Source organism: Oratosquilla oratoria, chromosome 17, assembly GCF_046742065.1.
Source record: "Oratosquilla oratoria isolate Oo_2021 chromosome 17, ASM4674206v1, whole genome shotgun sequence".
In the NCBI taxonomy this organism is placed as follows: Eukaryota; Metazoa; Arthropoda; class Malacostraca; order Stomatopoda; family Squillidae; genus Oratosquilla; species Oratosquilla oratoria.
In genome coordinates, this window is record NC_134793.1 from 12,926,316 (window position 1) to 12,953,727 (window position 27,412).

The following is a 27,412-nucleotide window of genomic DNA, read 5'->3' on the forward strand; positions in this document are numbered from 1 at the left end:
GGAAAAGGCTTATGACAGGGTAGAAAGGGACTGTGGGAGGTTTTGCAGATATATGGGGATGGGGGAAAGCTGTTAAGGGCAGTCAAGACTTTACGAGAGTAGTAGAGCCTGTGTTAGGATTGGATATGAAGAGAATGAAGGGTTTATGGAAAAGGTGGGAATGTGACAGGGATGTGTCATGTCGCCATGACTGTTAATGTATACATGGATGGGGTGGTGTGGGAAGTAAAGGTGAGGGAAATGGGAAGGGGACTGGAGATAATTAAAGAAAATGGAGAGAAGTGGGAGATGAGTCAGTTGTTGTTTGCTAACGACAATGCGCTTGTGGCAGGGTCAGAGGAGGGGTTAAGGGAATTAGTAACAGAGTTAGTAACAGAGTTTGGGAAGGTATGATATAGGAGAAATTTGAAGGTAAATGTGGGTAAAAGTAAGGTGATGAAATGTACAAGGAGGAAGGGTGGCAGTAAGCTGAATATAATTTTCAAAGGAGAGAGGCTATAAGAAATGGATTACTTCATGTATTTGGAGTCGCATGTGGCAGGAAAAGGAGAAGTGGAGGTAGAAGTAAATTGTAGACTGAAAGAAGGAAGTAAATGCCTTGGGGGATTAAAAAGTGTTACGAGAAATAGGCATTTGGAAATGGATGATTGTGCCGACGGCACAGTATGTGTCAGAAACCTGGAATTTAAGAGAGGCAGAGAAGAAAAGCTTAAATGTGTTTGAGATGAAATGTCTGCGAAGTATGGTATGGGTTACAAGGTTGGATAGAGTAAGAAATGAGGAGGTGAGAAGGAGAGCTGGGGTGGAAAAAGAGATGGCAGATAGGGCTGATGATGAAAGAGCATTGATATGGTTTTGACACATGAAAAGAATGAGTGAAGAAAGATTAGTAAAAGAGGTGTGGAAGGCATAGGTGCGGGGAGTGAACTTCAGGGGACGACCAAGGATGTGATGGATAGATGGGGTTAAAGGGGCATCAAGCAAGAGGGGAATATCTGTTGAGCAAGGAAGGTAGGAGACAGGAGATAGGGGTGAGAGGAGATGGCTGTGTCTAGATCAGTGGTTCTTAACCTTTTTTGGCAGCGACCCAAAATTTTGCACAAATCAAGCATCGCGACCCAAAATTTTACACAAATTAAGCATCGCGACCCAAGCCTACAAATAAATTTTCTGCTTTGGAGTTTTTATTTAATCATGGTCTGCTTAGAATCCTAAAACTAGGCATCATGTATTTTAATTATTACAATATATAATTATAATATATTTGTAGTGGGAAAATAATTATTTTCTGCAAACCATTAGCGACCAAATAAATTGGCTGGGCGACCAAAATTTGGGTCGCGACCCAGGGGTTAAGAACCACTGGTCTAGATGAAACTGTGATGCAAAAGAGGGAGGGGATGGTGTTATGGGAACCTATAGTATATATATTTATCTATGTATATGTATATTTACCTATGTATGTATAAAACCTAGGGGTTAGGGAGTTGTGTATGAATGATATTTTGACGCAGCCCGAAGGGATTTCTCCCTGTCTTCTTTTTTTCTGCATGAGGGGATAAAGAGGGGGAGGGGTTGCCGATGAAGTGAAGCGGCCTTGCTGTGGATGTGCTGTGTCTCGCTACCTAGGGCAGTTGGCGGGATACAGGGATGACCCATCATCCATGAGCTAAGATGAGAGGGAGGAAAGTGTGGTGGATGGGCGTGGAATGGGTACTTGCATTTGACTTAGCTACCTCCCTTATAAGGGGTAAAAAAATGGTATATAGATACATGGATAGTAATTAGAACTCCCACTCCATCGAAAATCTTAGGATAAGAATTATCATTACGGAGTAAATAACATTAAAACGAAACCCTTGGCGGATGAGATGGAAATTAACCGTAACATGACATCCTCCTGCGCAGGTGCAACGCTCATTCAAGCACCCAGACTATGACGTCGGAACCATCCAGAACGACATCGCCCTGCTCCGTCTTCCGCGAGCAGTGAGGGTAAACAAATGGATGAAGCCAGCGTGCTTGCCTGCCGTCTCTGATCCAGTGCAGGAAGGAGAAAAATGCACCATCGTCGGTTGGGGCAAAGAGCGTGAGACACACATTTTCGGCTCGGATGTCCTCATGATGGCCCAGGTAAGGAAAACTCGAATCTAAGTTATCTTAACAAACGGCATCAGATAAGAAGTCTCCTTAGGTAATGTTTACATTTAAGATATGCGCACAGATTTTGAGACGAAGATATTCAGAATTGCTTAAATGAGAGTTTAGATAACAGTACCACAGGGGCATGCGTTCAGTGCATCGTGTTTGAATTCGTATGTAGTGTGTGAACGTCGTTATGCATAAGCAGATGCTGAGCCAATTACACACGCATACGTGGTTGTTAAAGAAAATTTGTGGGCTGATAACTGATATGTTTATCGGGGTCTGTCAAAATCTATCGACGTTTTTTGGTGTTTATCAGGCTTTCGTAAGTTCTTTCAGAGGCTTTTACGTTTATTATTATTATTATTATTATTATTATTATTATTTCAAAGATCCTTTTCAGCTTGACTTGGAATCTGGATGATATCTGCAGGTATTTCCATGGGTCCTAGTTATAAAATTTGTTTTTAATAATGTATAATGTTGAATGAAGCTTGATTGAGCCCCGTAGGCGGCAGTGGCAAGGCTGCCCAATACGCAGACGTCCCCAGCAGAGCTGAAGAGGGAATCCCGGGGATTGTATGTGTGTATATGTAGCTTATAGTACATTTCTCCACAAACGAGGGTCACTGACTCCTACCTAATCATAGCGAGATGTCCCAGTCCTTAAAACACTAAAAGCTGGGGAAGGATGCACTCATCAATCCTGTTCTTCACACTATATGAGCAATATAACTATATGAAACTAAAACCTCATGATATTAGGTGACATACTTTAAAGGTCTCTCAAGTCCTCTCTTAAGTTCTTGGATCTGTCATTTCTTCAAAGTGTTTCAATCCTGTCCCTCTTATCTCTCACTGCTCATTACTAACCTATTTTAATGAACACTGTCGGTTGCCAGATTCCAGGGGGTCGCGGTCTCCTGCAAAAAACTACCGAGACTACAGATGACATTGATTTCAGTGACTAATATCCTTTCTACCACTTTCTTGTTGGCCTTCACTGACCAATCTTAAGGAGTACCACATTAAACAAGTGTCAATACGAATAGAAATACTCCCAAATGGATGACAGGTTAAAACATGAGAGAATAAAAGGAGAATGTTAGGCCAGGAAAAAAAAAAAAAAAAAAAACTGGGAACACACGTTAGATCCAAATATAACGATATGGCAAGACTGGTAAGAATACGCGCACAGGGAAATGTGACTACGAAGTTAAGGTTGCCAGACAAGCGAGATCCAACCCAAAGGGCTTCTTTCATCTCTACAGAACAAAAAATAAGGAAAGGATAAGACCAATTAAAAATGACGAAAATGTCATGATAGAATCGGAGGGAAAAATGTGAGTGAGCCATTTAACAAATATTTTTTCTCTGTGTTTACAAAGGAGATATTATATATTGTACCTGACTGCGATCCGATTTTCAGTGAGGATGAAGGAAGTAGATTAACATTAGCATTAGGAAGGTAGTAATAGTCAAACAGATTGATAGACTTAAAGCTACAAAATCCCCGGGTCTAGTCGAAAAATTTCCGAGAGTGAAAAGTGTAAATTTGAAATCTGCGACCAATTAACGGAAATATCTAATAAGTCGGTAGGCACTGGTTTGGTGCTTATTGCTTGGGGGCGGGCATTGTTCCTGTTTTCAAAAAGGGAGATAATTCGTCTGTACGCAACTACAGGCCAATCAGTTTGACATCAATTATAGGTAAAATGCTTGAATCAATAATAGCTAATAGAATCAGAGCATCGAGAGACATAATTTGATTTGTGACTCACAGCATGGGTTCTCCAAGGGTGTCATGTGCGACTAATCTTCTTTATACACTAGTTTATACAAGGCATCAGATAACAATAATAATTAGATGTCATTTACCTTGACTTTAGCATAGCATTCGACAAGGTGCCCTACCAAAGGCTACTAAATAAAATCAAAGCCCATGGCATAGGAGGAAAAGTGTTTGGATAGATTAGAACTTGGATCAGTGATAGAACACAGTGGGTCACCATAAATGGTGTAAAATCCTAATGGGGAGTGTTTCTAGTGGAGTTCCCCAAGGCTTAGTTTTGGGTCTCTTATTGTTCATTATGTATATAAATGACTTGGACAATGGGATTAATAGTGATGTTAGTAAGTTTGCGGACAACACTAAAATAGGATGCCTAATTAGGTCAGTAGAAGATGCTGAGATTCTGCAGGAAGATCTTAACAAATTGTTCACATGGTCAGTGAAATGGCAAATGGACTTCAATATCTCAAAGTGCAGCATGTTAAACATAGGGCTACACAACCCCAAAAGCAGATATAGCTTAGATAACACATTTTTAGAGAAAACTGAGTGCAAGAGAGACTTGGGAGTTCTAGTGAGTCCTGACCTTAAATCCAGGAAAGTGCATTAGCTCCAGGAATAGAGCTAACAGAGCATTAGGTTTCATTGCTAGGATGGTTACGAACAGAAGTGCAGAGGTAATTATCAAACTCTATCTGGTGTTAGACCGATCCTTGACTATGCAGTACATTTTTGGTCTCTGTTCTATAGCATGGATATCAATTCACTAGAATCAGTACAGAAGAGAATGACCCAAATGATACTTGGGCTCAGAAATTTACCTTACAAGGAGAGGCTTAGGCACCTTAGCTTATACTCTCTGGAAAGATGCTGAGTGTAGGGTGATCTAAAGAGGTGTTCAAATGGATCAAAGGTTTTATCAAGGGTGATACAAGGTCATCATATTAAGACAACAGGGCAGGATTCTCAGTAATGTAAATTGGACACATTTATGTTTAAGAAGGAAATAGGCAAGAACTGGTTTACTAATAGGGTGGTCAAGAAATGGAATACACTTAGTAACTATGTAGTGAGCACTAAAACTAATGGTTGTTATAAGAAATGGTTAGACATCTTTATGGATGGGGATGACAGGTGGTAATATACATGGAACTGCCTAGTGTGGGCCTTATGGTCTCTTGCAGTCTTCTTCATTCTTATGTTCTTATGTGGATGCTTCACTTTCTATTGTGACATATTTCCTGGTTCCAGGTTCCTGTGATGAAGCGAAAGGTTTGTGTCCGTGCTTATGAGGAGCAGAAAATAAGTGAAAAGATGTTTTGTGCTGGCTACAAGAAAGGATTAATTGATTCATGTTCAGGTACCATTACCCTGTTATTTCAATTACTTAACCCATGAACAACATTTTCAATTATATCATGAAAAATCAATGTTCATTCATAATTCTCCAGCCTTACTCAACCTAGCAATCAAATAGAATATTTTTAACTTGTCAGTGAAATGAATATGAAATTCCTTTGGTCATTTTGTGCTTTATGAGTGGAGAGATATAGCAGACTAAAATTTGTAAAACCTCTCATTAGTCCTATGTATGTATGAAATACATACATACATACATATACCAAGGCTTTTTCCCCCTTCCAAGGGAGGTAGCCAAAAAGGGAAAGGCATAAAAACACTCCCACCCATTTCATCCCTAAATACCCTCCACACCCCTCCCACCCTTCCTCTCATCTGAGCACCTCCTGGATGACGGGTCATCCCTGCACCCTGCCCACCGCCCTGGGTCATAAGCAGTGTCGCAAGACACAGCACATCCACAGCAAGGCCGCTTCATTTAATCGGCGACCCCCCCTCTCTGTCCCCCTTTGCATATAAGGAGAGGACGGGGAGAAATCCCTTCGGGCTGCGTCAAAATTTACTCACACATACTACCCCACCCCCCCATCCCCCCACCCATTCCTCCTCATGCAGTCACATCATCCATATACAACCATTCTCCACTCACCTCTGTCTTCTGTCCTCTCCCTTCCTTCCTCAACAGACATTCCCCTCTTCCCCAAAGCCCCCTTCACCCCATCCATCCACCTCATCCTAGGACGTCCCCTCATGTTCACTCCCTCCACATCTGCCTTCCATACCTCTTTTACTAGTCTTTCTTCACTCATTCTTTCCATGTGTCCAAACCATCCTAATATTCTTTCATCAACCCTATCTCCCAAATCCTTTTTTACCCCTGTTCTCCTCCTCACCTCCTCATTTCTCACTCTATCCAGCCTAGTAACCCCCACCATACTTCTCAGACACCTCATCTCAAACACATTCAAACTCCTTCTCTCTTCTTCTCTTATGTTCCACGTTTCTGCCCCATACAGTGCTGTTGGCACAATCACTCCTTCATACAGTCTCCTCTTCGCATCCATTCCCAAATGTCTATTCCTCATTACACTCTTTAAACCACCAAGGCATTTACTCGTTTCTCTCAATCTACATTCTACCTCCACCTTCACTCTACCTTTTCCTGCTACACTTGCACCCAAGTATCTAAAACTATCCACTTCCTCCAGTCGCTCTCCCTTAATGTTCACTTCCAGTCTACTGCCACTTTCACCCCTTGTACATCTCATCACCTTACTTTTACCCACATTTATCTTTAGCTTTCTTCTATCACATACTCTCCCAAACTCTGCCACCAGCTTCCTCAATCCCTCCTCTGACCCTGCCACAAGCGCAGTGTCGTCCACAAACAACAGCTGGCTCACCTCCCACTTTTCTCCATTTTCTTTAACCATCTCCAATCCCTGACTCACTACCCTAGCATTCACCTCTCGCACCACTCCATCCATGTATAAGTTGAACAGCCAGGGCGACATAACGCATCCTTGACGAAGTCCCACCTTTACTTCAAACCACTCACTCTCTCCATTTCTAATCCTAACACATGCTCTACTACTCTCATAAAAACTCTTGACAGCTCCCAAAAGCTTTCCTCCTATCCCATAAATCTGCATAACCTCCCACAGTGCCTTTCTGTCTACCCTATCATAAGCTTTTTCCAGATCCATAAAAGCCCAAAAAACATCCTTCCCCTTTCCTATAGCTTTCTCACATATCTGTTTTTTGCCACAAAGATCTGATCTACACAACCTCTACCCGTCCTAAATCCACACTGTTCCTCACCAATTACTCCTTCTGTTCCTCTCCTAATCCTCTCAATTAAGATCCTCCCATAAGCCTTCCCTACTACACTCAACAGGCTAATCCCTCTGAAATTACTACATTCACACTTGTCCCCTTTTCCCTTGTAAAGAGGAACTATACAGGCACTTCTCCAGTCCTCCGGTACTCTACCCTCTCTCCAGCAAACATTAAATAACCTCACCAACCAGTCCACCATCACTGAACCTCCCTTTTTCAGACATTGTGCATGACATCCATCCAGACCAGGTGCCTTACCTGCTTTCATCATCTTTACAACTGCCTTCACCTCATCCTTCCTTATTTCTCCTCCATTCTCCTCACTCATCACTCTCATTTTCTTCGCATTTCCCACTGCAGCTATCTTTCCTTCCCTATCTTCCTTCACATTCAGCAACTCCCTAAAATATTCTGCCCATCTTCCCCTCACTGCCATCTCTTCCATTATCATCTCTCCATCTGTACCTTTTACCTTTTCTTCCCTACTTGATTCGCCTCCTCTTCCTCTCTTAATTTCTTTCCAAAACATCTTTTTATTACTTTCAAAATTTTCTGTCATACTCCTACCCCATTTCACATCTGCTCTCCTCTTTGCCTCCTTTACCTTTTGCTTTACTTCTCTTTTCTTTTCTTTGTACGTCTCATATGACTCCCCTGTCCTCTTTTGTAACCAATCTGTGAAAGCTCGCTTCTTCTCTTCTACAACCTTCTTTGTATAAAATAATAAACCAATTTCATCTGTTGAGCCCTGTGGTGGTGAAGCATCACTGCATTGTATATAATCTGAAAGGACTGTCAGTATGCTACATAAATCCAGTGTCATAGTACAATGATATTGCAGGCTGAGATGGGTGAGTAGGTTTTTGGGTGTGTGTGTATTTGCTCAGCCATCCTATGTGTAAGGGGTGGGGAGTGGGGGGGGGGGTGGCCTTGGTATGTCTATATATCATGGGCTTTTTTTAACCATTATTAGGGAGATGACCATATCAACAAGCATGTACTTGGTCCCATCCACCACCCTTTCCTTCCTCTCATCTGAGCTCTTTTTGGATGAAGGGTCATCTCTTTCCCTTGTTATATAAAGTATATGATTTTCAATTCACTGACTCTTTTCACAGGAGATTCTGGTGGACCATTGCTGTGCAAAAGAAATGGATACTGGACAGTGTTAGGTGTGACATCATTTGGCATTGGCTGCGGTGAGGTTGGAATTGGCGGTGTCTACACCAACGTGACTGATTACATGGACTGGATCAAGACTACCATTAAGAATAACTAAATGTCTGATCCCAGTTTGTATACATGTTAAAAAATACAGTATGAAACTGCATACCACATTTACTGTTTATGGGTGATGTTTGCAATTGATAAAAAATTACTTTGGAAACTTGGTAAATTCCTTTAAAATTGAAGCTTTTAGAATTTTAAAAATTCCCTTGGAGAATTAGAATTGAATGTGGAGGTTTCATTTATACTTGAAACTTATGTCATCAAACTCTTTTCAACTTAACATGCAGACTTGTTTGATAGAATGAACCTTTTTTTTTTTTTTTTTATTATAGGTTTATTCAACAATATTAAATACAATTAGACATACATATATATATTTTTTTTTTTACAAGATGTTGGCATAGCTTGTTGTTCCTTCCAACATGTCATTAAAATAGACAAACAACATTATTGGTGCAAACACAGAACCTTGTGGAACTCCACTCAAGGTTCTGTGTTTGCACCAATAATGACCCGTCATCCAGGAGGTGCCAAGATAAGAGGGAGGGAGGAGGGTGGAGGGGAGTGGAATATATAGGAAATGGAATGGGTGGGAGTGGTTTCTATGCCTTTTTCTTTTTGGCTACCCCCCATATAGGGGGAAAAAGCCTTTGGTATATGTACGTTGGAAGGAAAAACAAGCTGTGCCAACATATTTGCTGATAATGCAAAAATTACGAGATGAGTGAAAAATGAAGAGGACGGTAGAATATTGCAAAAAGATCTAGATACTATTTTTGTATGGGCCCAAGAGTGGGAAATGAAGTTCAATACAAAGAAATGCAAAGTACTGGAAATGGGCAATAATGGCAATAGTCCATCCTTAAACTATTCCTTGGGAAGCAAACCAATTACAAAAGCGAAAGAGGAGAAAGATTTGGGAGTGTTGATAAAAGACAACCTATTACCTGACAGACATATCAGCAGGATTGTGAGACATATGGACTACAGCAGATGATTAAAGTGGTGCTCCATTATATGGATGAAGAGATGATGAAAAGAAAACATGAAAACCCTGATTACAAAGGATTACAAAGGCGGAGCATGCCAGCAGGAGACCTTTTGATCCATATCTAGGTCGGATGTGAAAAACAAAATCATATTAATAATAAAATAATAAATAAAAACTATAATAATGTAAATAACAAATAAAATACATAAATAAATGCATAGGTATAGTTAAATAATAAACAAACAAGTAAATAGTAAATAATAATAAATTGACATATAACTAATAATAAATGAAAATCAGACAGACAAATGATAACAAAACAAAAACAAATAATGTAAGATAAATTATAATCATTACAGCATCTTACTTAGGTATTTATCTAAATGATTCTTAAAGCTTCGAACTGAACTACATTGCACTACCTGTGCAGGAAGTTTATTCCATTCATTAACTACACGGTTGGCAAAGTTGTTTCTACCTACTTCCAAATTGAATCTATTTCCGGACAGTTTGAGACCATTGTTTCTTGTCTGATTCTCATTCAATGTGAAAATTTTGTCACTTTTGATGTTATCAATTCCCTTTAAAATCTTAAAGACCTATATCAAGTCACTTCTGAGTCTACGCTTTTTTAGGGAAAACAGATTCATATGTTTTAGTCGATTTTTGTATGATTAATTTTTTATATTTGGAATCAGTTTTGTGGCTCGGCGTTGTACTTTTTCCAGTCTGTCAATGTCTTTAATGAGATTCGGTGACCATACGGAAACAGCATATTCCAAATGTGGACGAACTAACGATTTATATAGCTTGTTAATAAGTGATGGACTTTTGAAATCAAAAGATCGTGCAATCAGTCCCAGAATCTTATTTGCTTTCTCAGAGGCTGAAATACACTGCTTGGATGATTTGAGGTCGTTACTGATAATTACGCCGAGATCTTTTTCACTATCCACTTTTGTTAACGAATTTCCAAATAACTTGTAATCGTACTTACTGTTATTTTTACCTATGTGCATTACCTTGCATTTACTTGTGTTAAATTTCATTAGCCACTTTTCAGACCATTGCTGTAATTGATCTAAATCTTCTTGAATATCTAATTGGTTTGAGTGATCATTTGCCACTCCGCACAGTTTTGTATCATCAGCAAATTTGGAAACAGTAGCCCAAGAACGGAACCCTGAGGAACTCCACTTGTAACATTTTTCGATCTAGAAGTTTTTCCATTTAAAACAACTCTCTGTTTTCGACCATTCAACCAATTACTAGTCCAACCTAATAGGCTACCACTTATTCCGTGTAAAGCTAATTTGTAAGTAGTCTTTCGTGTGGGACGGTATCAAAAGCTTTTGCAAAGTCTAGATATATTAAATCTATATTGTTTCTTTTGTCATAATTCGAGATTTCTGTGTTGTAGAATTTGAGTAAGTTAGTCACGCAAGAACGTTTTTGTCTGAAACCATGCTGGCTATCATTTATCAAACGGTTACTTTCTAAATGATGTTCGATAGCATCTCTGATGATAGTTTCCATTATTTTTCCTACGATTGAAGTCAAACTTATAGGCCTATAGTTATTTGGCTTCTTTTTTGTCACCTTTTTTGAATATGGGAGTAACGTTAGCTAGCTTCCATTCTCTTGGGACATCTCCGGATATGATGGATTTCTTGAAAATATTTTCTAATGGAACAACAATCTCATTTTTCATTTCCTTTAAGATTCTTGGATGCCAACCGTCAGGCCCTGGTGTTTTATTAACTTTGAGTTTGTCTATACACCTTTTAATTTTTTCTTTTGTTATATTTACCGTAGTAAGTTTACCCTAGACTTTTCACAGGTTTCAGTTTGGAATTCACTTTGAGGTGTTTTGTTTACGAATACCGAGCTAAAATAATTGTTTAAGATATTACACATTCCTTCATTTGAATATTCAAGTTGACAGTCAGCAGATAATAGTGGACCAATGTGATTCCTAACAACCTTTTTATCTCTAATGTAACTATAGAATTCTTTGGGATTCTCTTTGGATTTATCAGCGATGTTCATTTCGTATTGTCATTTTCTATTTCTTATTGTCTTTTTTAAATCTCTCTGTAATGATACATAACTTTCATAGTCATTAGATGCACCCGAGCACTTATATTTCTTATAAGCCTGTCTCTTTTTAGCAATACTTTTTTCAGTTTCTTTGTCGAGCCACTTTGGGCGAGCCTGATTTGGGGGACGTCTGTCCTTAAAAGGAATGTAAGTTTGAATCATCTTAGTGAGCGTATTTTGAAATATTTCCCACATCTGATCTACAGGTCTTTCGTCTTTTGTTTAATTTTGCCTCCCAATCTGTAAGCTGAAGCTCCTGACGTAGTCCTATGAACTGAGCTTTACTGAAATCGGGTATTTTAGAAACACAAGCATCTATTCTAAAATTGTTTAGGAGTTTGAATCTAACTAAGTTGTGATTGCTATTTGCAACAGATTCACCGACTTCTACATCAGTTACCATGCTTTCGCGGCTAGTGATCAAAAGATCGAGTAAGTTTCCATATCTTGTGGGCTCTTTTACATGCTGAATTAAGTAATTGTCACCTAGAAAATCAATCAAGCGACTACCTATATGGCCATGTTCAAGGGTCATCCAATCAATGTCAGTAAAATTGAAATCACCCATTATCAATAAATCCCGGTTGCAGAAACTAGAGAGTTCTTGAAATAACAGTTTGTCGTCTGCTAATGATAATGTCTTTGGCCTATATATTACACCTATATTCATTTTTTGTCCATTTGTTTGGGTTAACTCAACCCACAAACTATCATATGCATCCTGTTTCACTTTCTCTAAAACACAAGCATGAACATTGTTTTTAACGTACAATAGAACACCCCCACCTTTCTTGTGGTTTCTATCCTGATGAAAGTGTTTAAATCCCGCAATATTAAATTAAGCTTCGAACTCTGTACCATTTAACCATGTCTCAGTTATTCCTATCATATCGAGATTTTCGCTTTTGACATACGCCTGTATTTCTTGAAATTTGTTCCTAGTACTACGAGCATTAAAGTACATGGTTTTAAGAAACTCGTGATTAGTTCTTTTTGACGCATTTTGAGTTTCAATATCATGTCTTACATTATCATTTTGTTTTTTATTTATACCTTGCTCTATATTATTATTTGGTCCTTCATTGACATTCAATGCCTCATTAACATATCTCCTATCAAAATTAACATTTCCCCCATCACGGTCATCCGATCTCTTTTGTATATTTTGTCCCCCTACGTCACTGTGATGCACGCCGGCCTCCCGTCATTCAGTGACATTATGTCCGGCATCCCTTTCTAAAATTATATTTTGTCCTCCAGTGATATTTTTTCCTCCACTATAATTACATCCCATCGTGATCTATTGTCTTCCACTGTCATTACATCCTATCTTGATATTTTGGCCTTCATTGACATTCTGTCTGGTATCCCTTCCCTAAAATTATATTTTGTCCTTCACTGACATTATATCCTACCATGATATTTTCTCCTCCATTATCATTACATCCTATCGTGATATTTTGTTCTCCACTATCATTACTTCCCATCGTGATCTTTGTCCTCCACTGTCATTACATCCCATTGCGACATTTTGTCCTATGACATTACTACCAAGACCAGAATATGCATCAGTAGTATGGTCCCCACACTGAGTGAAAGATATAAGCAAGATCGAGAGAATACAAAGAGCAGCAACCAAACTGGTCCCCAGCCTGGCAGATAAACCATATGAGGAAAGACTAAAATTACTAGGTCTGCCAACTTTGAAAGATCAAAGAGAAAGAGGTGACATAATTACAGTATTCAGGTCAGATAGATATAAATATGTGGAATAGCTTGGGTGATATAGCTCAAACAATACAAGAGTTCAAATCTAAATATGATAATTGGAAATCAAAGTTGGAACCATACACAAATTTGAGTTTAGGTATATTATAAAATAGGAGATGGGCCCCAACAAGCATTGCTCCTTTCATGTACACTACAATTAGGTAAATACAATCTCCTCTTTGCATCCATTCCCAAGTGTCTATTTCTCATAATACTTTCTAATATCCCCCAAGGCATGTACTTCTCTCAATCTACAATTTACCTCTACTTCCACTCTTTCCTTTCCTGTCACATGCAACCCCAAACACCTAAAGCTATCTATTTCCTCCAGCCCTCTCCTTCTAGACTTTTCCCAACTCACTACCATCCTCTACCCTTGTACATCTCATCACCATGCCTTTACCCACATTTACCTTCAACTTTCTTCTATCACATATGAGTTAGTCCTGGCCCCACATTGGGCAGCCAAATGTTATGCTGGCTAGAATGCAAACACTTTTTTTTTTTTTTTTTTTCTTTTTTGTTAGATGTTGAGTGCAAGAAAGGTGGGAGGGGGGGTAGAGAATAGATGGCAAAGGAGGTGACAACTGTGCATTTCAAGTCATGTCCCAAGGTGGTCTACTTATGGTGGAAGACTGTAATGGAGGCATTGAGCTAGGCTCGCAGAGTGATGCTCCAGGGTGAACAAAAGGTCAGGTCATGACCTGTGCTCTTAAATGGTGCAAGGTCAAAGTCGATGCCTGGGAAGTTGAACGCAAAATGTTCTCAGGCCGCTGATCTCATCAAGATGTAGTATGGCTGGTACTGCATGTGCATTACCTCAAAGAACCACTTGAGTGGCTCATGTGGCCAGACAGTGCACACGTTAATCATTGCTGGGCTGATGCTGGTACTGCACATGTTTCCTTAAAGAAGCTTTGTGTGAGTCATGCAGCTGGGCCCACAAGTGATTCCCTTGGGGGGGCCTCATGGGTCAAAAAGTCTTGGGACAGGTCAGGACTGCCACAAGCACAGTGTCATCAGCAAACAACAATTGACTCACCTCCCAGTTTTCTCCATTTTCTTTAACCATCTCCAGTTCCCTGCCCATTACTTCCTGCACCATCTCATCCATGTACACATTCAACAGCTATGGTGACATGAAACATCCTTGATGCAGTCCCACCTTTTTCTCAAACCACTCATTCTGTCCATTTCCCATTTTAACACAGGCTCTTCTAATCTCATAAAAACTCTTAACTACCCTTAACAGCTTTCCTCCAATCTCATATATCTGCAAAACCTCCCACAGTGGCTTCCTGTCTACCCCATCATTAAATCTTTTCCAAATCCATAAAGGCCCAAAAAACATCCTTACCTTTTGCTAAAGCTTCCTCACATATCGGCTTTACCACAAAAATCTGATCCACACAACACCTAACCAATTACTCTCTTTTCCTTTTCTAATCCTCTCAATTAAAACCCCCATAAGCCTTCCCCACTACACACAACAAACTGATCACTCTGAAACTGCTACATTCACAGTTGTCCCCTTTACCCTTGTAAAGAGGAACTATACGGGGACACACAATAAATAACCTCACTAGTCAGTCCACTATTACTGTACTTCCTTTCTTCAGACACTCCACATGACTCCCTTCTAAGCCAGGTGTCTTACCTGTTGTCATTTCCAGAGCTACTTGCACCTCATCTTTTTTTTCATTTCTCCATTTTCCTCTCCCATCACTGTCATTTTCTCAGTGCCTCCCACTGTTACCACAAAACCCTCCCTCACATTTAACAGGTCTCTAAAATACTCCATCCACAGAGAGGGGACAGAGGGGTCGCCGATTTAATGAAGCGGCATTGCTGTGGATGTGCTGTGTCTTGCGACACTGCCTCTGACCCAGGGCAGTGGACATGATGCAGGGATGACCCGTCATCCAGGCGCCAAGATGAGAGGGAGGGTGGAGGGGAGTGGAGTGTATTAGGGATGGAATGGGTGGGAATGGTTTTTATGCCTTTTTCTTTTTGTCTACCTCCCTTGTAAGGAGGAAAAAGCCTTTGGTATATGTATGTACCTTCCCCTTCTGTTAAGATCTATCTATCTGCACCTTTTACCTATTAATGAATAAGGAAAAATAGAGATGAGGAAGATAAACCTATGGACCTTATAGAAACAGAAAAGGGGCTGAAATACTAAGCTGTCCTAACAGAATAGTTGTAGCAAAATGGCAAATATTTCAGAATAACAGATGTTGTGACATTATAGAATATCACTAGATGCAGACAAGATAGTAAAAAGAGATGAGCAAATTTACCTGGAATACACTTTGACACCAGATGGAAACTGATCAATTTGCAAACAGTTCATTAGAACCACACTCAACATTGCTTCCGCAGCAAGGTTCCCAACTGTCAAGAAAACACACCCTACAAACAAAACAAAATGAAGATTTGAGAATAGTTATAGGACATCTGCATACAGAAACAAAAATCCTCCCCATAGATCATCACATGGAATACAAGAGCCCTCAACCCTATTTACCCATCCCATTACATCACACAAACATAAGTCATTGAATGCAAAAAAAAAAAAAAACACCTGCAAAATACTACTCAATCATGAACCTACCACCTGCACCAACAACACATCCAAACAGAAACATACATGCAGGGGCCATTGGTGTATATATTTAAATTTGTTGAAAGGGTAGATAGGTGATAAAAGAAATTGTTTGATGGCTTCACTTGGCAATTCATTTTTTGGTGGCTAAAGTGAGGCAACGATGTATTGGTGGAACTAGCCAAGGGTCTCAGTTAGGCATTGTGGGAAATAGTTTGTCAGCAGTTCCCAGTATAGGTAGCAGGTTTACCACTACCTACCAAGGCTAGAGTGGGTTGTCACTATTGTTCCCTATTCAGTCTGGCTGAGCAGTCCTGTCTCCCTGAGGAATGGAGTTTTGCCACAAATCTTTTATAGTGTATATTGTTTTGTTGATGTGCACGATTATCTACAATGTAGTTTTCCATAATGTGTTGTATAGGATGAAGTGTTGCATCCTGGACAGTTATTTGTGATGCAGTCATCTAGCCTCTTCTGGTAGCTTAGAAGGGCTGGATGGTGCTGCACCAGTCTGGCCAGATGAACTCTTGTCCTTTTGGGAAGAAAGTATTCAGAGGTAGGGATATCAGGGAGTCTGGCATGCAGTATTGTCTCTCAGTTTGTTGATGGAGCAGTGAGTGATATGATAACTGATATGGTTCTGGAGGCTGGTGTCTGGTGGTTGTAGAGGAAGAAAAGAGAGTATCTGTGGGTGATATAGGTATTTGGGTATTGTTTTGATGTTTCTTGGAATGTGTGGGTGTTCTACTATGTACTGTGGTGGGTGTGCTGTGTTTGTGGAGGCTGTGGCAAGTGTTTGTGAGCCTCTCATGTCAAGGTGGTCTCTGACTGAGGACTTTTGTTTCATGGTGTAAATGGTCTGTAGGTGTTGTATATGTGCAGCCTGCAATTGTCTTTGGGGCTTTTGTATGGTCTGTAGTGTGTTGTGGTGTGTCTTAGTGAGATTAACCCCTTCAATACGATGACGCCTACGTAGGCATCATGAGGAGCAAGTGAGTACGCGAGGATGCCAATGTCGGCGTCTTGATTGTATATATTGTAGTTATACCTGCGTGACCCCCATACTCTGTAAACTGGCTTCATCATATTTTCTATGGTTATCAAAATTCACGGGTGAAAGAGAACGAGCAATACAGCAGTAACTTTATTTTTTATAATGCGAGTATTATGACGCAACATCGCACGTCTGGCAGCTAATGCTGCCCGCAAGATTTTGGCCCGGAGTGAAGGGGTTAAGGGCCCATGCAGATCTTGCAGAATTCATCACCGAGTGTATGCATTGTTTGTATACTGTAGTAATAGTTTCTTTGTTTTGTCCAAATGTTGTTCCTTATGTTTGTGATGTGTTGTTTGAATGACATTGATATATTGTATGTTATGCCAAGAATCTTGGGTGTATGTGGTATGAATGTTGTTGATATAGAAGCAGGGTATGTATTTGTTCCAATGTCCAGTTGGTGATGAGTGTGGTTGTAGATTTGGTTGGAGCTATTTGGAGTCTGTTCATCATGAACCATGTGGGTTGGGAAGTGTACTCTTGATCTATATAACAAGGGCTTTTTTACCCTTTACAAGGGAGATAGCCTTGTCTAAAGGCACATATCCACTCCCACCCACCACTTTCCAGTCTACTGTATCAAGAGCAGGTTCTGCACATGCTCCTGGGACAGTAGACATTTTAGTGATATCAAGATGCAGTGGATATCCAAGTGTGTATATGGAGTTAGCCCATTTTCTGCAAATAAACTCTGTAGTGGAATACTGTTATTAGGGTTCTGGTTGAAGTTTTCCCAGAGTTTTGTCTTGACATTGCTATATCTATGACATTGGCCTCTCCCCCTTCATAGGAGGGAAGCAGTCAAGGCTTACATCCATGCCTTGCCTTCACATGAGGTAAAATAGAGGATGATTCTTTATCCCTTGTAACTTTTCTCCACTTAATCACTGATGAAATACATGAGAACAGTAGTAACCTTCTTCTCCCCCTACCCCAACCACCTAATAAAAACAAAACATCTTTAAAAAGGTTAAATTCAAACACTTCTATTTACTGATTGAATATATAATTGGACAGGAGAAAATTAAGTTTGCAGTTGTACATTACATTACCAGATTAAATATAAAAATGAGTTGGTAAGTCTTGCTTCTACTTTTTTTTTATCCATATCATAGAACTGCATCAACTTTGTGCAAAACAAGAAATGCTGCAGGTCTGGAAGTGGTATGCACTTTAACTAAGCTGCTGGGAAACCCTTACTACAAAAACATTGTGGGTATTTGTATTTTTTTTTTTTCAGACTACAAAATCGTGAAGTCACGAGCCACCCTGAGAAGAGAATTTTTTGAGTACACTTGACTGCAGTGATAAGAATACTGGTAATGAACAGGGTTATTTACCAAGAAAATAATTTTAGGCATCACTGACTATAGTTGTACTTAACAATGCATCTCACTTCACACAGCAAATACATAAGAACAATTTAAGCTTTTTATTTATATATTTATATTATATCAGTGGCCTTTTCCCCTTTGTATGAGGGGTGGCCATGTCAAATCTTTTCTTTGACTCTTGGCAGGAGAAAAATAGAGTGGGATGTATCACTTAATAATCCATCTTCATTAGATTCAACAAAGAAATCCAAAATCACCACTTGCTATGGCCAATGAACATCAAACAACCAACTTGATGACATGTAGCAAAACAAGCTCAAAAAATTCCCTCTTGCATACAGGAGAGCTTAACTCAGCAAAAGCCTAAGCATAACTTGGGAAAGAAAAAAGAAAGAAAGGAGAAAAAACAAATAATCCAATGTAGAAGTAGCTATAGAGTTTGAAGTGCAGGAGGGCCTACCTTTTATCTACATTGTCTATTGCTACTATACACGTTTTTTTTTAACAAAGAAAACAGCTTAGCAAACTTCAGCACTGACTAGCATATTCTGACACCAGTTACACAAGTATTTTTCATCAATCTAAATACAGTCTGATCCTGTGGACACTGGAACTTGTAATTGGTTCCTGAATAACTTTCAACATGAGCATACCTATACGGACATTAATATCTTTACATTCACTATCATGGAAAAAAAAAGAAAGAAAGAAGGAAAGAAAGAGGAAAAATATCTTTGGTCTTGTAAGAGCATGTCAGGTGGTATTGTACAAAATATATAGTTGTTTACCATGGAAAATGGCAGTACATTGAGTCAAGACCATTGTAGAGTTGGAACTCTTGATCTTGTTTTTGTTGGTCTGGAAACGATTAATTTTTTGGGTAGTTTTTCAGAAGGTATAGGGCATAACCTGATAGGCACAACTTTGTTTTACATGCATTAGCAAGGTTGCCAGGTTATATTTGTGAGAACTGCTTATATTTCCATGGACTGACAACTAATTTCTGACTAAAAAGATTCCATTTACAGTTTTTGTGCATAATCATGATAGTTACAACCATACCATAAAATCCTTTAAAACACCAGATTTTTACACAATCACCAACATTCAGTATGACATATTGCCATGGCTAGTAGATACATCTGCAAGGTTTTGGTTTGACTTATCTTTAAGATACTGGCATAAGTACAAATTCTTAAAAGTCTAACTAGGAGATTGGGGGGGGGGGGGGAATTTTGAAAGACTGCATTTTCTGTCATTCAGCCACTGTTTCCGTGAGTAGATTAAGAGTTCCAACTCCATAGAGATATACATATATTTTTTCAAACTTCCAAGCCATTACCTTGTATGAGGTTACAAGGCATAATAAAAAGAAAGAAAGGATGGCTACCTTACACTAATGCTGGTGGTACTTTCAGCAATAATAAATCCATTAAGAGTAAATTGTCTTTGCAACACTATATTAATACTGCAAGCCTAATGTAGAATGAAGTGGGAAAGATATATTTCACTCTCATTTGTACAAAGTATAATTCATCTTCAAACTAAACTACTCCATGCCAAAGCAATAAGCAAATGACATGGCACAGTAAGTTGTGGGCAAAAATTATACAAAAAATGTAAAAATCCAGTCTGTTATGTTACTGGTTGTACAAGATAGGAAGCTAACATCTTAACAATAATAATTAATAATAGTAATTATTATTATTGCCTCAGACTTCACTCACAGGAAACCTTCACCTTTACAGTGACTGGCAATGGTAATTAGGCCTTCCTATACATGTCTCTCTGGGAAGGAACACTGGATCTGTGTTGTTTTAGTTTGGGAAATTTCTATAGCAGGTAGGGAACAGTCACCAATCACTAATGGTCAGCTTTCTTTTGTGTAAAAAGGTGGAGGAAATGCAACTGAAGTTGAGAAAATGAGATGAAATACAAATGAATTTGAGACATCAAGAGGACGATATACAGTCTGAGTGAGATGTATATCTGTATATATCTTGGGCCTGGTCCAAAAACCAATTGTCAGCCTCTTAAGGCAACACCTCCAGGTAGAGATGAAGATGTTGACTGGTTTTGAAGATAAGTAATAAAGAAACAACTCTCCAACATGCATCTTATGTGACCACTTACAGGTGTCCATTGTTGGTCCCTGCCAACATCATATAGGGTCAAAATAGAGGGCAATAACTAGTTTAGAAATTTAAAACCAAGTGTTGCTCTTAAAGGCATTTAATTGATCTTGTAGAAATCATACAGCAAGGAACCGTTCAACATGCAAAATCTTTTTTCTGTAGTATTAAAATCAACTAGTTCTATAATAACTGCTAAATTGGACTTTCCCTGGTTCCTAAAGACTGACTAAGAGACTTGATACAGGTCCCTCTAGGTTTAAGAACTTTTGGGACTAACCATAAACTATGCAAGTTTTTAGGGACAATCTCTCCTTACACTGAGTTAACCACAATTCTTTCTGCAGTATAGTAGTTCCACTGTGGCATTTTCAGTTAATGCAGGATGGGACAGAATGGACAATAAGGACACTTTTTTTTTCTTTCTTTTTTTCAAGGGAGGGTAAGATTAGGGGGGGGGGGGTCTCTCTCTCATAACAACCATGCCCAAGCTACATTCATTTTTAGAAATATGCCACTATCTTTCAAAAGTTTTCTAGAACCTCTCCTCACACATTGATACCAACTCGAGTTCCTAGGTCATTACCAGACACTTGACAGTGCTACTCAGGTTTTCATACTTCACATACCAAGTCACACTAATGGAGTCTAACCTCTTCTGCATTGCAGATCTACTCTACACACATTTCAAATGAAGTACCTTCAAATGTAGTATGGTACTTCAATGACAAAGTACCATTTCCCCTGTATGATTTTTGCCATCTTACCCTGCCTTTCAGGGCACATGTTGCAGAGCAACTTCTTCCCTTCTACAATACACAGATCTAAACAGATAGAATTCCTTTCAATACTCAGCCTGGTTCAACCCTTAGCAAAATATTGTTTAAATCTTCCAAAGTAATGTGAAATATGAAGAGTATCCAACATCATTCAAGATTAAAGTAATTACTTCCCTTAAACCTAACAATAAATGCATTTTACATACAACTATTAAACCTATACATGATATAACATATGAACAAAACATAATCTATATTCCACAACATAAAAAGCCTGACGAGTTGTTTCTTTCTGGTCATGACTTAATAAACAAAGTTTACAAAGGAGTCATGCTGCACTGAAAGCTCTCATGCAATCCTTCATGCAAACACATCCTACTTTTGATGACCATCCATGCCTACAAAGTATATTTCTATGTATTTTGATTTTAACTGTAAAGATTATATATGTTTTCAATCAGTTTTATATATAGCCCCATTTAATACAATTAGAAATCCTACCAAAAGATTTCTTTTTGGCAGAATATATCAAGTAAACAAAAATATCTAAAAATATATGGCAGCATTTTTTATAAGCAAGTGTGTGTGTGTGTGTGTGTGTGTGTGTGTGTGTGTGTGTGTGTGTAATAACTACCGAATATGAATACTTCTACTTCACTGGCCTAGAAGAGAACTTAGGATTAATGCACCCCTGGTCAACTACAGTTCCTATGGCAACATACGCTTTTAATGTCTTCATCAAGTAGTAAAATGTACTCCTATACCTTTCGACCTATGGGAAGAGGCTCCTTTTTACAGAGAATCATTATTTGTGAATTTCATGGTTCCGCCTGCAAGGTGGAGTGTAAATACAAATTGTAATGTTCCAACAACCTGCCAGACAGAGCACGAGTACTCATTTGTGAACAACAAACTACATTTTACACTTAGCTTAATACAACACACAATACTTGAACCCCTTCAACCCAATCAAGCCATTCATAAATCTTGTTCAGGACAATGCAAGATCACATTCTTCTGCTGTGAAGATGAAACAAAATGGTCCCTGTCGATTGAGGTCTCATTCTATCTCGAGTCTATCCTTTAACTGAAGGACATTATCTAGCATAATGTGAACAAAATCTGCTACATATACCACCAGGTTTGAGGGGAGAAGATTGCCACACAGCAATTTGGGATATTAAATGTCTCAATGTTTAAGTCTTGCAATATGCCTCTTATTATATAAAGGCACTGCAAAGGTATATCATAAAATACCTAAATACAATTTGTAAGATCTATATACAAAGAGAAACTAGTTCTCTAAAAGTTAATTTAATATTACGAGAGATTACGATGTCATGATGTCATTCCTCGATGTGTAGTCCAAATTGGTGGTGTCAACTTTTCCACCAGCATGGTCCTCCTGAGCTTATAATGTTCGTAGGGACTGAAATAAAAGATTCACCATTTACACAACTTAATTCCAGTAATATATAAAATCGAGGATAAATGTACCCCTCAATTTCTTTAAATGTAGTATCCATGTAGATTATCTATTAATTATTTCAAGAAGACACTGCCCCACTGATTAGAAAGTTCATGTTGCAAGCAATTAAGTAATTTGGATTAACAATGCTGAAGGACATTTCTGAATGGAAACAACTTTAATACACCTCATCTTAAATCACAAAATTCTTATACATAAAAGCGTGCATGCATGTGATTGGCTGTTTGTGGCGTAACAACACCAAACCAGAACCTCGACTATCCTATGTCTTTCGACTTTCGTATATCAAAGGTGACCCCAGCCTTCTGAACAAAGATCTCAAGAGCTTCATGTTTACATGAGGATGCTGTGTTTTGTATTTGTAGATGCGTGCATTTTTACCTAATGGTACCTTATAATAATACAAAAAATTAACCACACACTTTTTTTTTTAACAATCCTAGCATTCCATATGAGAAAAATACAGAGTGGAGGGTCCCTAGTTCCCTCGCTATTCCATTTAGTCCTCTTCTACAACATGCTTGAGAACATAGTGGCAGCATTCTACAACACTCCCACCAACCATAAGAGGATCAGGAAGTGGAAAAGAAGAAGTTTAGGAGAACAGCACAAAGGAGGGACAGCAGTAGTACAAAAGTATTACCATTCCTTTAAGAGTAGAAATCTTAAACTCTAAAAGACAAATGATGTGTGGCTCTGGTCTGTAGGGGCACCACTAAAGTTCCTAATGTGCAGTCAATGTCCCAGTTTGGTGGGACAGAGAAATACTGGGATGGTTTGGATATTATTATTCTTATCATTATAATGAGTGAAGAAAGATTAGCAGAGGTGGATGGAGTGAACTTGAGAGGAGGACTGAAAATGGGTACAAAGGGAATGTCTGTTTAGTAGGGAACGGAGAGAGTATGTGGCTGTGAATGGATAAATTTTATGTAGCATGAAGGGCTTTCTTCTTGCCTACTCTGTAATTTCTTGAGTGGATGTGGGAGAATGGCCATCATGCAATGAAACAGTCCTGGTAAACCAGCTTTAGCTGTCAGGCTGTGCTGTGGGTGAGGGACAAGAATTCTTTGTTCAAAGAGAGACGATAGAAAGGATAACAAATGGGTAAAGGGACAGTGTATACCTTGACGAGACCTACCCCTAGAAAGGGCCATTTGGTATATACGATGGTCTGCTTGGTTTACATCTAGACCAGTGGTTCTTAACCTGTACCTCCAAGGGGTACGAGACATGATAGCTAGTGCAATGGTACTGTATATTTACAATGAGAAAGCAAAGCAAGGTTTGTATCATTAATCTTTTTCATATGTTTGCATTGCATTTGTATTGGATGGGGGTACGAGAAAAATTTCTGAGATATCAATGGGAACGGGGAATGAAAAAGGTTAAGAACCACTGATCTCGACTATTCCTGTTGACACATCTTAACACAAAACTCTTGGTATCCTTCCGATATATTTTTCAATTTGTTCCCATGACCTCGTGATGCCCTCCCATCCCAAAACAATAGATCTCAGTTTTGTCATTTCATTTCAATGAACTGAACATTATTGTTACCTCTCTGCTTTCTTCAATACTCCAATGTGTTTCCTGGACCTTGTTTATATTTTTCAGTTTGTGTTGAGGTCACACTATTACATATTCTAATCTAGGGCAGATTTGATATAATTAATATATATCTATCATCTTCAATACAGTGAAAAGTCACTTTCAGGTAATCTCCAATCCTAGAATTTACACATGGGGGGCAAGTTATCCATTTATTACCAACATTCTCTGATCCTCCTCTTTTCAATTTTCTTTTCTTGTAACTGTCTCACTTTCTATGGAGTAATTCACTGTTGGTCTTCCTGAGCTTCTGTATTCCCAATACTTAGCATTTTTGTGTGTGTCGAGTTTCATTTTCCACACTTGGCTTATTGTTGACCTTTTTGTTCCATCTGTAAACATGTTAGTGTAGCCTGTCATACCTTCTATGGTGTCATTAACATCAGTAAAAAAAAACATTATTGGTACCAAAACTGACCCCTGTGGGACTCTGTGAGTCACTGCCCTTCATCCTAACATCATATCAAGGAAATCCTTCATCCATTTCTGGGAGTGAGGTTTTCCCAACCTGTTAGAATTCATTTTGAACTCTTGCACCCTTTGCCTCGTCTCCTGTCTAAGAAGAGGAAGGTAAGATCTTGTGATGAAATCTGGAAGCAGGCTGAAAGAAAATCAACTACTGCCTCACCACTTAAAATTTACAGAGTAGAAAAGCACATCCCCTCAAGCTCCATCATTTCCTCATCAATTTACAACCACTCTCCTTTCAACTATCTTTTGCATACCTTCCTTGCTCAACAGACATTCCTCACACACCCAATGATCCCCTTCACTATCCTAGTCTTTTTTCACTCGTATACCCAAACCATCCCACATTAGTTGAACCCTATCTGCCAGCTCTTTCCACCCCTGCTCTCCATCTCACCTCCTCATTTTTCTCTATCCATCCTCATACCCCAACCATATTTCTTAAATGCTTCATCTCACACGTTTAGGCTCTTCCTTTCTATATACCAAGAGAATTCTTTTCCCTTACAAGGGAAGGAGCCAGAAGGCTGTACAAGAGAGTGACTGTACCCATCCCACTCCCATCCATTTCCCTTTCGTCTAAGCTTCTTGTGGATCTCTTCCTTTCTGACTCCTTCAAATTACAATTCTTTACTCTATAGAGTGCTATGGGTACAGTCACTCTCTTGTACAGCCTTCTGTTTGTGTTCATTCTCAGACATCTTTCTTATGATAGTCCTCATTCCTCCTGAGATAGTTACTTTCATCCCTTACATTCCGTTAACATTTGTCCATCTGCACCCTTTACTTTCTCCTCTGCACCCCCCTACTCAACCCCCTTCCTATTTTCACTTTCTTCTAACATTTATTTATTTAGTTTCTATTTAATTCTGTCATATGTCTACCCTTCCTTATATACATACTCCTCTTGGCCTCCCTTACCTTGCAATTCACTTCCACCCTCTTTATTCTGTAGTTCTCGTATACATACCCATTTCTTCTATACACTAACTCTTCATATGATCGTCTCTCTTCTGCCACCACTACCCTCACCTCTTTGTTCCACCATTAGCTGTCTCTCTTTTTGTTCCATCCCTTCTTCCTCATCCCACATACTCTGCGCTCTTTAGCACTTCTTCCTTGAAACATGCTTATTTTTCCTGAGCACCTTTTACTCCTTTATCTTTCAGTACATTCTATACTTCTCTCAGCCTTGCCTGTTTTTTTTTTTTTTTCTCCTTGTCATTTAATTTGCCTACCTTCAGCACCTGCCTTCCTCATTTTACTTCCCTTTTCACTTCATCTCCATACTCAATTTCCTTTTCACCAGATATGACAGTCTACTGTCCTCTTCCCTCAACATATGTACATACAGAACTCATCAAATTTGTACAAGAGAAATTTAAGAACAACAGTAACAAAGGATAGTAAAAGCAAAAAGTATAAAAAATAGGTGTGCTCAACCTCTATGAACAAGGGTGCCTCACCAGATATAAAAGAATGCTGTGTAACTGGTGTCAACTAAATTCCCTAAATAACGGATTGTACCGTATATACCATGTATCCAGTACCCCGATACAAATTAAATACATGGGACTTCTATTATGTAATTTTTCAAGCCCCCAAGTAAACATCATGATGTGATGTATAAAGGCATTGATAGATAATTAAACCACTCCTGGAAAGACAACAAAATTCCAACAATCTGGACCAGTCAATCCCTGGTCTTGCAGAAAATCCATAGCTCATAAGTAACTCAAAGATATGTTGTTGTTTGGGTAAGGGTAGGGTATGGCAATGTAGGATGAAGTGTTTGTTGTCATCAGTGTGGTGATTGCATGTGGGACAATTTGTATTTGTGGCCATTATTCTGTGTTGGTATTAAATTTATTTTCTTCAATACAAGTCAAATTCTTGCATGCAGCATCTGCCTAATGTATGATGTATCACACTACCCGCGTTATAAAATATAAAGTCATTGCTGTATTACTCGTTCTCTCACTCTGAGTAATAATAAACACAGAAAACATGATCAAACCAGTTCACAAAATTCAGTGGTCACTCAGTTACAACTACAAAACAAATATAATCAAAACGCTGATGCTAGTATTCTCACGTACCCACTCACGCCTCATGATGCCTATGTAGGTGTCATTGTATTGAAGTGGTTAAGGTGGTGGTGGGCAGGACAATGTGGTTCTAGCTTGTTGTGCAAGGGATTTCTCTGTAGAATTGATCTCTGGAGTGTCTGTTTTGTGATACAAATTATGTGTTCTTGTATGGATAAGTTGTGTGGTGCAGATGATAGACTGTTGAAGGTATTTGAGTAATGCTCATTTTCTTTCTTGTTAAAATCATTATTATAAGTTCCTTGTATTTGCTTTGAGATAGTTTGGATGGTTGGGATTGAGGGATCTTGAACATAACTGTGGCTTATTTCTCTCATGCACCACTATATGGGAAGAAGGAATCAGCATTTTAGATATTCTACTGGTGTTTCAGGGAATCCTGCTATTATTCTTAGTGTTTGGTTTTGTGTAGTTTGTAAGGTGACAAGTCTTTTTGATTGTGGGCAACCATGCCAGGAAGATATAGTCTGTATACAGAGATGGTTAATTTCTGCTGACTTACACTTGTACTTGCTACTTTGTGTTTGTTTATTTTCACTGTTAGGTCCTTGATGTGTGGATTGAAGGACATGTATATTAAAAGTGAGGCCCAGTGTTTTATGG

At 38.9% G+C, this 27,412-nt stretch overlaps 2 protein-coding genes across 13 annotated transcripts in view; one reads left to right on the forward strand and one right to left on the reverse strand.

Annotated features, from left to right (window-relative positions):
• Positions 1–21,754, forward strand: part of LOC143034424 (uncharacterized) — a 39,597-nt gene extending 17,843 nt beyond the window's left edge. For all 5 annotated transcript variants that reach the window (XM_076200454.1, XM_076200458.1, XM_076200456.1 and 2 more), the window contains 3 exons: positions 1,909–2,133; positions 5,189–5,297; positions 8,254–21,754. In XM_076200454.1, coding sequence (XP_076056569.1) covers positions 1,909–2,133; positions 5,189–5,297; positions 8,254–8,414 — 495 coding nt within the window. In that variant the 3' untranslated portion in view covers positions 8,415–21,754. The remainder of the gene's footprint in view (positions 1–1,908; positions 2,134–5,188; positions 5,298–8,253) is intronic.
• Flo1 (flotillin-1) overlaps positions 20,439–27,412 on the reverse strand; it is a 64,127-nt gene continuing 57,153 nt past the window's right edge. For all 8 annotated transcript variants that reach the window (XM_076200464.1, XM_076200460.1, XM_076200461.1 and 5 more), the window contains one exon: positions 20,439–22,562. In XM_076200464.1, coding sequence (XP_076056579.1) covers positions 22,545–22,562 — 18 coding nt within the window. In that variant the 3' untranslated portion in view covers positions 20,439–22,544. The remainder of the gene's footprint in view (positions 22,563–27,412) is intronic.